This window comes from Parasteatoda tepidariorum, chromosome 10, assembly GCF_982258835.1.
Source record: "Parasteatoda tepidariorum strain Cologne lab strain chromosome 10, Ptep-v5.0, whole genome shotgun sequence".
Lineage (NCBI taxonomy): Eukaryota > Metazoa > Arthropoda > Arachnida > Araneae > Theridiidae > Parasteatoda > Parasteatoda tepidariorum.
This window is the reverse complement of record NC_141764.1, coordinates 70,298,168-70,309,073: the sequence shown is the minus strand read 5'-3', so window position 1 is coordinate 70,309,073 and position 10,906 is coordinate 70,298,168. Positions and strand designations below refer to the sequence as shown.

The 10,906-nt window shown below is 33.2% G+C and overlaps 4 protein-coding genes across 4 annotated transcripts; all 4 read right to left on the bottom strand.

Moving 5' to 3' along the window:
* Positions 1-2,314: 2,314 nt before the first annotated feature.
* Positions 2,315-3,163, bottom strand: LOC107449930 (zinc finger BED domain-containing protein 5-like). Its single transcript, XM_016065613.2, has one exon. It carries the CDS (start codon positions 3,161-3,163, stop codon positions 2,315-2,317), a length of 849 nt encoding a protein of 282 aa, XP_015921099.2.
* Positions 3,164-5,409: 2,246 nt separating this feature from the next.
* Positions 5,410-5,871, bottom strand: LOC139426142 (uncharacterized). Its single transcript, XM_071183906.1, has one exon. The coding sequence runs from the start codon at positions 5,869-5,871 to the stop codon at positions 5,410-5,412; it is 462 nt and encodes a 153-aa protein (XP_071040007.1).
* A 48-nt stretch (positions 5,872-5,919) lies between these two features.
* On the bottom strand, positions 5,920-6,387 carry LOC139426141 (uncharacterized). Its single transcript, XM_071183905.1, has one exon. The coding sequence runs from the start codon at positions 6,385-6,387 to the stop codon at positions 5,920-5,922; it is 468 nt and encodes a 155-aa protein (XP_071040006.1).
* Positions 6,388-6,628: 241 nt separating this feature from the next.
* LOC122269495 (uncharacterized) lies at positions 6,629-10,511 on the bottom strand. Its single transcript, XM_087152837.1, has 5 exons — positions 10,283-10,511; positions 8,697-10,078; positions 8,456-8,637; positions 7,903-8,406; positions 6,629-7,463 (listed from the first exon to the last, which is right to left on the bottom strand). The coding sequence occupies exons 1-5, from the start codon at positions 10,509-10,511 to the stop codon at positions 6,629-6,631; spliced, it is 3,132 nt and encodes a 1,043-aa protein (XP_087008963.1).
* Positions 10,512-10,906: the final 395 nt, after the last annotated feature.

Here is a 10,906-nt window from a genome sequence, read left to right as displayed (position 1 = left end):
GTATATTCTTATAAGAGTTAAAACCTAATGCCCGAGAAATAGTATTACTAAATTTAATGATATAACATGAAAGGCCTATTTAAACTTTACATTCTATAGTTTTAAGAATCATATTACTTCAAAAATAAAATGAGCAAAAAGTATACATAAGCCTCATAATTTTATGAAATTTAATTTTGTAAAAAAAGTTTTTTGACAACAATTTTTATCAAAAAATTTCAAGTTTCAATAAAAATCATTATTTAGAAACTAAGAAACGTAAAATAAAGAATGCTGACGAAACGAAAACAAAAAAACAATTCTTTTTTGTCGCCATTTTTAGTGCTACGAAAATTCGTCTTTGGGATTTCTCAAAAACAAAACAAGATGCAATTTTATTTTTTCAGGAGGGAAATATTTTACCGAAAAAACGAAAATGTACCAATTCCCACAACATGAAACTTTATCTTGGTAAACGTACGTTTTGGAAATGTTATTTCATTTGGAATCTTATTTATCAGAGTTCATATGGTGATATGATTGTTTGGAATCTATGCTAAACTCTATATCAGCTCATTTTCCACCGAAATCCGATTGACTATTTTGATTTTAAATAAAGTGTTTTATTTTATGAATTGTCGCAAAATTTTAAGTGTAGATTGGCGGCACTTAAAAACCGCCAAATCTGTAGCGGCGGTGGCGTTAATACGTAAGTACCGAATTTTTATTCCATACTTTTCTGAATCATATTACTTCAAACATTGGACTATACAAGAAGTATACCTAAACACATAATGTTATACCATTTAATTTTTCAAAAAAAATATTTTGAGAACAATTTTAATCAAAAAATCATAAAATAAAAAACGGAAAATAAAGAATTCTTAGGATAAAAAAACGATTTTAAGAATTCTTTACATTGAAATAAAAACTTTCATATTGTTTCTTTTTTTATTATTCTTATAGTTCTTAATCAGACGTAAAAAACCATTCTGTAGAGCAGTGGTTCTTAACCTTTTTAAGCCGCGACCCAAATTTGAGAAATATGTTCATGTTGCGACCCAAAAAAATTTCAAAATTTTTTCATTGCTTTATTTTAGATCGTATTTTTGAAAAATCTTCAATCCTACGACGATGATTTTTTTTAACTTACAAATTTTTTATTTATTTTTTTAATAGTAAAGATAAACAAAAGTACTTTTCGATCCAAGGAAAATTTAATTAACAATCAAGTGTTTTTAATAATTTTTATTGACCAAATAAAAATATATTTATAACTTTTTGAAAATAATTGACATTTTAACTTATTCCTAAAAAAAAGAAATATCAATACATATGCTAAGTCTTTTAAATTTTAAATGCAAGTCATACAGTTTTAATGAGAACCTTGTGCTTGAATACATTTTGAAAGATCTTCAAACCTCGGTTGAATGCTTGTCAAGGAGCACCTTATATCTATTTCAGGATTTAACTTGTTCCGGTAATTGTTTTTGATTACACACAGAACCGAAAAACCAGCCTCCCACATATATGTTGTTGAAAAGAGCAATAATACTGTTAGGGCTTCTTTAACAATTATTGGCTTTTCGGTTTTTAATTTTAAACAGAAAGCACATAAAGATTCAGTGTTTTTGTAGAAATTGTATCGAAGTGCTTGGTCACTTTGTATTTCTATTAATTGTTCTTGAAATTGATTAATCTTAACAAATTCCTCATGCAAATCACTTACATCAAAATTAAGTGGCATTCGAACCCAATTATATTTGAAAACATCGTGTGCAGGGAAATATCGATCAAAGTCTGCTATTAGTTTTTCTAAATGATTAATAATAATTTTCTGTATTTCAAAATCTGTGATATCAATATTATTGTCTTCAACAAGCAAATTATTAAGAGTCGGGAATGAAGCAAGTTTCTTTACTTCAACCTTATTTCTCCATAATTTGAGTTTATTTTTGAAACATGTAATTTTTTCAGTTAATTCAATAATAGTATGATTACGTCCCTGCATAGACGTATTTAGATTATTTATTTCAAATAAAATATTTGACAAATAAGCAACTTGAGTAATCCACTTCAACTCGGAGAATTTAGATGCTAATGGGTGTTTCTTTTCTCTCAAAAATAATTCGATTTCTGCTCGTAATGATAATACTCTTTTAACAACTTTGCCCCGGGACAGCCATCTAACTTCAGAATAGTATAATAAATGTTCGCATTCTGCACCAGATTCGAAACACAGTTCGCGGAAAATTCTACAGTTAAGAGCTCTTGATTTGATAAAATTGACTACCGCAACAATTTCATCCGAAACGATACATAATTCGGGTGATAATTATTTTGAAGCAAGATTTTGTCTATGTAACAAACAATGAATCGATATAATTTGTGGATTCATTTGTTTTGCTCTTGTCGAAAATCCCTTTTGAGATGTTGTCATGGCAGCTGCACCGTCGGTGCAAATACTGAAACACTGATTCCAATTTAATCCTTCTTCTTTAAAATACGAATCGACTATAAGAAAAATATCTTCACCTCTAGTTGTTGTTGACATTGGTCTGCAAAATAAAATGTCCTCCTGTATATCTGTTAAACCTGGATGCCGCACGTAAACCATGAGTTGAGCATCTTTGCTCACATCTGTCGCTTCATCCAGTTGAATACTAAATAAACCAGCGATTTTTATAGCAGAAATAAGTTGATTCTTAATATCAAGTGACATACCATTAATTCGTAAACGAATTGTATCATTTGATAATGGTATCTTTTGTAATTTCTTTGAACTTTCATCTCCGCACATGATACGTGCCATGTCAATGGCAGCAGGTTTAATAAGTTTTTCAGCAATATTATGGGGTTTCTTTTGTCTTGCAATATGCCAAGCCACATGAAAAGAAGCAAGTGTAGCTTGTTTGGCAGAATTTATAAAACCACTACTACTTGGTGCATCCAAACGCTGTTCTTTTAAATGGGCTTCTTTTCTTTCGAAAAAAGTACGATCTTTTCCCTCAAAGGAAAAATTTTTATGTTTTGCATCAAAATGTCTTTTAAGTTTGATCGGTTTCATCGATTCATTACTTAATATTTCACTGCACAACACGCATTGCGGCTTGTTCACTCCTCGATCATAAATGCAAGTAAAACCTAATTCAAAAAATGCTTCCTTGTATTCACGTTTTGCCATTATTAGGGTGATCACAGTTTTGCAATACACACTGCAGCTTGATCACTCCACTATTAATAATAAGACAAAATTTGTTTCTAAAATGCGCTTCGCAATGGCAATAAGCCACGCCCCTTTTCGGCTGTCGGAGAAAGCGCTTCAGCAGCCGCTGTTCCGTCCTTCATTATTATGAACCGTTTTAATTATTATGAACGAGGATTAAGGGTATAGAGTTACCCAGGTACCTCATTAAGCCTAGGCTGAGTAAGCCACAATGACTTCTTCAAGGAGATGTTGGTATTACTTATTATTTGGTGTATTACTAACTTTTTTGGTTCGACTCAGCGCGACCCAAGAAATATGCTTCGCGACCCAATTTTGGGTCGCGACCCATAGGTTAAGAACAGCTGCTGTAGAGAACCATCATCAAATGAAAAAAAATATATTTACAAGCAAATTTTTTATTGTAAAAATCATTGCACTTACCTGATTTATAATTCCCGGAGAATTCCAAAATGATAAGTTCCTTGTTTGAAAACTTTATTCTCAAATAATAGATACATAGTTTATCCCTCATTACTTTTAGATAACATACTACACAGCAAAATTTTTTAATTGATATGAATTTGAATATGTAGCTAAAAACAGAATAGCTGAATTCTAGTTGAATTTATTCTTTCAAAACTAAAAAATACTTACCAAGAAAACGATTAAAATTAATTAAGAATCAGCACAAATGGCACTATTTCAAGTAACTTGGATAATTTTTTATTGTTGTTTTCCAAATTATATGGATACAGAAATGTATACTATTCTATAACGAAGAAGAATATGCTGTAACTATATTACAATTCTGTATGTTCTGAATTCATATTTATTCACTGGAATGACGAAAGCAATGTTGACTTCACTTTAATTCGTAATGAATTGAAGACAGAAGAAATGCATTTTACCTTAATACACACATCTGTAACAGTATCCGAAATCGGAAGTCATCAGTTGCAAGTTTGTTGATAATAGAAATTAAAAATTATTGAGGAATTTTTCTTCAAATGTTTGGCGTGTTCTGTTCCTGAAAGATTTACTAATATCTGGAGATTTTTTTCAAGTTCTTCGGCCTTTTCCTTAGGGAAATTTTGTTTCTTATTTGCTGCTGAAAAATGTCGTCTGATTCTGTCAATGATTTTGGTGGAACTAAATGAAAACGTGATAAATTAATGTCTGATATTTACAGGCTCCCGCTAGACGGCGTACTCGAGCGTTGCGATCGCGAATAATATAACTATCAGGTGGAGATTTGTTTTTTTTTTTTTTTTTTTTTTTAAAAAAAGGCCTCAGAAATTGTAAAAGCATACAAAAGTTGCTTTCGAAATCATCATTGGCCAATAGCTGAAAATTGAAACGCAGTTAATAACATATTTAAGAAACAGCAATAAAATAAAACTTGTGTCAGTCAGCATACAGATAGTGTTGCGAGACTCTATCAGGAAGTAAAATATCCTGTCGTTCTCTACTTCTAATCTAAGTAATGAATCTAACTAAATAATAAAACTTCTAGTACAAAAAGAGCAACCTTTTATTTACATAATAATATTCAGACGATTATTTCTTGTTCCACAAAAAGACTCATAAAAAACGTTGCTATGACAACTCGGCAGTTTTAACAGAAAGCGAAAGTTAGCTTTTAGCTTACATAAAAAGAATTATCAACTTTTAACATCCTCCCCCCTTTTGATTTTGAAAAAATCAAAATTTTTAAAATTATCTATCTCTAAATGATGAAAATTTATCAAAGCAAACAAATAATAATATCCAAAAAAAAAATTATTGTCTATAACGTAATGATTTTACTAATGTCCTTCCACATCTAGTTTTTAATGGCAAGTTATTGTCTTTGAGTGTACATATTTCAACATCTTCTGGTTTCGTTATTTCTGGCACGTTGGACTGACTTTCAAATGTTTCATCAAATGACTTCTTCTTAAACAGTGGATCATGATGAGAGATCTCTAATGGATATATTTTTTGGACGGGTCTATCAACTTCTCCATTAGCTGTTTTTACTCTTACCACTCGAACATGGTTGTCTTTTCCAGGGTATGTGGATATGATTTTTCCCAAAGGCCAATCTATTCGTTTCTTATTGTCGTAGCTTATCAAAACAACATCACCAGGCTTTAAATCTCGTATTAGATGTTTATTCTTGAGCGGTTTTTGAACCAAAAGACTAAGGTACTCGTTCCTGAACCTTTTTCGAAAGGTGTCTCTTAAAGATTGTTGATATCTCCATCTTTTGTGATGCTAACAGTGTCTAGGTGGTCTAAATCTGGTACACCGATGACTCGTATATCTTGCATGAACATCGATGGGGTGATTGGGAGTAAATCCTTTGAATCATCTGAAATGTAGGTAAGAGGCCTACCGTTGATAATGGCCTCCACATCGCACAAAATAGTTGACATTTCTTCATACGTCAGACAGGCTTTTCCTAAAACTCTTCTTAGTAATCTTTTAATCATTTGAACGATTCTCTCCCACCACCCACCCCACCATGCTGCAGTGGGTGGGTTGAATTTCCACTGTATCCTGAATATTGAAGCATCATTAATGACTTTCTCCCATTCAATTGATTTCAACAGATTATCCGTTCCAACGAAACTACTTCCATTGCCACTGTGCATTATTTTGGGCCGTCCTCGTCGAGCAATGAATCTCCTGAAACCTAGCATGAAGCAGCTTGTTGACAGGTTTTTAATGAGTTCCAGATGCACGGCTCGTTATACGGCACAAGTAAACAGGAGAATCCAAGTTTTTTTGCCATCTTTCAAATGAAGCGGGCCTGCTAAATCTACCCCAGAAACTTCAAATACCAAAGAATCACGAATTCTATCTTCTGGTAAGGGTGTTGGCACGGATTCCACTCCCCTTGAATCATGTCTCCTACATCGAACATATTTCAAAATCACTCCTTGGATGGTTTTTCTCCCTTTCAAGATCCAAAATTGTTGTCGGATATCAGCCAACACAAATTGTACTCCAGCATGCAAAGACTTCAAGTGTCTCTCGCGTATCAATTTATCCACAATCTCATGCTTTGACGGAAGGACAATCGGGCACAAAAAATTATCATCATCACTTCTTCTGGTGATTTTTGTTTTTAGTCTGCGAATACCGTCGTTGTCAATAAAAGTGCAAAGAGTTTTTACATCTTCTTCCTTCAATGTTTCACGTTGCACAAGCTTCATTAATTGTTTCTCAGCCGATTCTAATTCATTCACTGAAAGAACTTTTTCCTTTTGAATTTTACTTTTTCAGGTATTATTGATAAATCGGTACATCCAAGCAATCATTCTCAATATTTGTGAGTACTTAGAAAAACGTCTGCAGTACCATTGAACATCAGCATCATTACTAACAAGAGAAGAAATAATACTTTTTCGTCTTTCTTTTGCTCTCCTCCTTTTTTTCATTGAATTCATTTTTTGGCTATTCTTCTACACGCAATTTTAACCATGGTGGTCCCTCCCACCACTTTGATTTTAAGAAGACGTTTGCGGAACAACCTCTGGAAGGTAAGTCTGCTGGGCTCTGCTCCCCGGGTAAGTGTTTCCATGAAGTCTTTTCCGTTAATGATCGGATTTCTTTTACTCGATTATTGACGAACACACCCCAGTTCTCTTCTCTCTTAATCCAACAAAGAGTGGTTGAAGAATTGGTCCAGTAAATGATAGGTACTTCCTTTAGATCCATCGCTTTTATTGTTATCGAGGCAAGACGTGCTCCAATGCAACAGGCAAGTAACTCCAACCGTAGAATAGTCATCTTGTGTAGTGGAGCTACTCTACTTTTGGCTTGTATAAAATGTAAGGATATCTTTTCTTCTTGGACCTTTCGAAGGAATATAACTGTGCTGTATGCGAGTTTACTGGCATCACAAAATACATGAATACTAAATTCAGTTTTTAAATCACTCATACCTAAGCATCTTGGAATTTTAACGTCATTCAATAAGGACAAATCATCACACCAGGTCAAAAACTCTTTTCGGTAATTTTCTGGTAATTCTGTATCCCATCCTATTTTAAGAATCCAAGTGTGCTGTACAATGATTTTAGGAGGTAGAGTGACTGAGCACAAAATACCAAGAGGATCAAAAATCTTTTGAACTGTAGACAAAACACGTCTTCTTGTTAGGATAGGTTTCACTTCTTTAATATTGTTCAAATCGCAAAAGATGCTATCTTGCTGTTTGTCCCAGAGTAATCCCAACACATGAGTAGGCTTTCCATCATTGAAATTGTCGTGCGAGTATTCCCATCCTCTGAGATCGAAACACGCACTATGTAACAATTGGGTATAATATAGCCTACGTCACAGGTTGTGTTGTTCCTACTAAATTTAACCCATGAACGGCATTTTCTGCGAGCCTAACTTCAAGCCACAAATAAACAAACGAAGTGTTCGATCGTTTAAATAGCTGCTCGCCAGATTTTATTGCATTATAAAGAAAAGTTATTGAAACTAAATGCAACTAAATAAAGAACAAGAACTTAAACAAATAACAACAACTACTAATAACAATAACTAAATAAACAACAACTAAATTCCATTCGTTTAGCATTGCGTCATATGTTGTTCCTACTAAATCGAAGTAGTTGTGTTTTTTTCATATTATACCCAATTGGGTCGATTCCTGACTAAATTTCTCAAGCTTGTGTTGATTAGGTACTGAAGTTATGCAATTGTCAACATAAAAAGACTTTTTCAAACTATCAGCAGTGTCTTTAATATCTGATGGACTTGCTTCTAGAATTGCATTTATTACTGCAGACAAAAGGAAAGGACTACACGTGAGTCCAAAAACTACTCTCTTGTGTCTAAAAATCTTAAATTTTTTCTTCTCAAAATCTTCCCACCAGAGGAAATGAAGGAAATCTCGATCTTCTTTAACAACAAAAATTTGTAGGAAGGCCTTTTTAATGTCTGACACTACACCAATGTTGTCCATTCGAAATCTCATTAACAATGGTGGTATTTCTTCTAAAAGATTAGGTCCCTTTTCAAGACAGTCATTCAGCGAAGGAAAACCTTTTTCATGAGAAGAGGCGTCGAATACTGGCCGGACACGAGTTGTAGAATGTTCCTTAAAAACTCCTCTGTGTGGTAGGTAGTGAGAAACTTCCCCGATTTCAGATTCTGGCACCAATTCTATTATTTTAGAGTCTTCCCATTCCTTAATCTTCGTATCGGCCTTCAGCTTTGAGCTTCATTGAAGTTGAAATGCATCTTCTTTCAGCAACGGATTTATTTTGCTGGAGATAATCTTTAGTTTCCAGCCATGGCAAATGAACTTCGTAACTCCCATTTTCATTCTTTGTGACTGTTTTCTGAAAATAATCCAATGCTGCTGTCTCTAACTCTTTTCTCGTCTTTGTCTCTATGGGATCTCTTATACCTAAAATGTCAATATCCCATAGTTTTGTAATGCTGCAGGTCTGAGAAAGGAGTGAATTTATGATGAAGAATTATGACTTGCAGATCCATTTTCTGTTACTTTTGGAACTCTCCCCTTAATGGTCCAGCCTAATTTTGTTTCTATAGTCGTTAAACCACATTCCAGTTCACACATGTTTCCAGTAAAAAGTTGTCCACAGATGTCAGCTCCAATGAGTAATTCAATTTCCTGCTGGCATTCACCGTAATCTGTTATCCAAATTTTCGGGTTTTTTAGCTCTTTCAACCAAGGTCCTTTTCGTAGTCTTGGCAATTTTCCGCAAATAATATTTTGATCCAGAACTTGAAAAGTGCAGTTGTAATTATCTTTCACGTCTGCAACTGTGATGTCGTAGCATTTGTGTGATTCATTCTGAATAGTGGAACCTCCAAATAAAATATGTGTCAAATCTTTTGAGCCTTTTTCCACATAACCCATTTTATGGACTGTTTCTTTTAGAATATACGACTGCTGTGATCCACTATCAATAATCGCACGAACAGTCCGTTTTTTGGTGTTTGATTTTAACTTCACTAATAAAGTTTGTAAAAGAACCTCTCCAGAACAGCTCGTACTATATAAAGAAGTTTTTTCGTTGTCATTTCTCAGTACTTCTTTTGACTTGTGGTTGATTTTGAGCTCAGCGCACATCACAGTCCAATGCTTTTTTCCACAATTGATGCACTTTACAAATGTTTTACACGCTTTTGAGTGGTGTCCTACCTTAAGACAGCAAAAACAAGCTTTTTCTTGTTTTATCTTTTCTAGTTTTTCTTCATAAGACATCTTAGATGCCAAAAAACAATCTTTACTTTCATGTACCCTTTGGCAAAAAATACAATTGGCTAACTTTTCTTTTTTCAGGTTACCAGAAAATAAATCGCTTGCAGTTGGTACTACTTTATCATTCACATTTGGCGATATTTTGTCTTTCGTCAATTTAGGCTTCTTAAAGTCAAAACCGCCAACAGCCATCGAAATTCTCTGTTCACTTTCTACCTCACTTCTCATAAATGACATCAGACCGTCAAGTCTATCTTTCGGAGTGTCGCCAATTTTCGACTGTCTTTGCCACACTCTAAGAAGCTTCTCAGGAATACATGACTCCACTAACGGGAATAAAATTGCATCATACATTTTAGTGGTTATACCCAATGATTCCAAAGCCCTTAATTGTGATTCGATTTGGTCATATAGAGAAGAAAGTGAAAAAACAATTTGTGATTTTGTGTTTTGTATAACTAAAGATAAAAGTTCTCTAATGTAAAACTCAACTAAAACATTATCTTTTCCAAATCGATATTTGAAGCTTTCTATCACCTTTGAATAATTTTCGGCTGTTGCCGGATAACTTAAAACAAGTTCTCTAGCACGAGAATTGTCAACTGTACACTGTATAAGATATTGAAATTTATCACCAGGATCTAAAGTTAAATCTTCATCTATTTTTTTAAACAATGACCAAAATGATAACCAGCCTTTTATACTACCGTCATATTTGGCAAGCTCTATTTTAGGAAATTTGAATTTACGATTCGGCTGTTCTAAGTTCATCGATGAATTTTCTTCATTAAGCTTTTTAAAATATTCATCAAAAATTGTTTCAACTTCATAATAATTATTAGAATAATCATCAACTGACTTACTTTCATTTTCAATTTCTTCTTCTGTAACATCATCGGACTGCAGCAAAAATTCCAATAATTCGTTATCTAACTTTTGAAGTTCTTCTTTCTTTATTTTCAACGTTTTAAATTTAGCCTTAACTTGTACCAAATCTTTGATTTCGGTTGATTTCATTTCATTTAAAATCTGATTACTTAACCGAGTGAAGGAGCTTCGAACAATCTTCCGTTGCTTTTGAATTTTCTCCATCGTATTATTGAAAATATTGAAATATGCAGATTTGGATTGCTGCTTAAAATCACGTCCTCGGGGTCACCAAAATGTTGCTAGACTCTATCAGGAAGTAAAATATACTGTCGTTCTCTACTTCTAATTTAAATAATGAATCTAGCTAAATAATAAAACTTCTAGTACAAAAAGAACAACCTTTTATTTACATAATAATATTCAGACGATTATTTCTTGTTCCACAAAAAGACTCATAAAAAAACGTTGCTATGACAACTCGGCAGTTTTAACAGAAAACGAAAGTTAGCTTTTAGCTTACATAAAAAGAATTATCAACTTTTAACAGATAGTATATAATTCTTCCTATTCTTGTAAAACTTCTTTATAAACAATATTTTTAGTTTTTCCATTTGGTG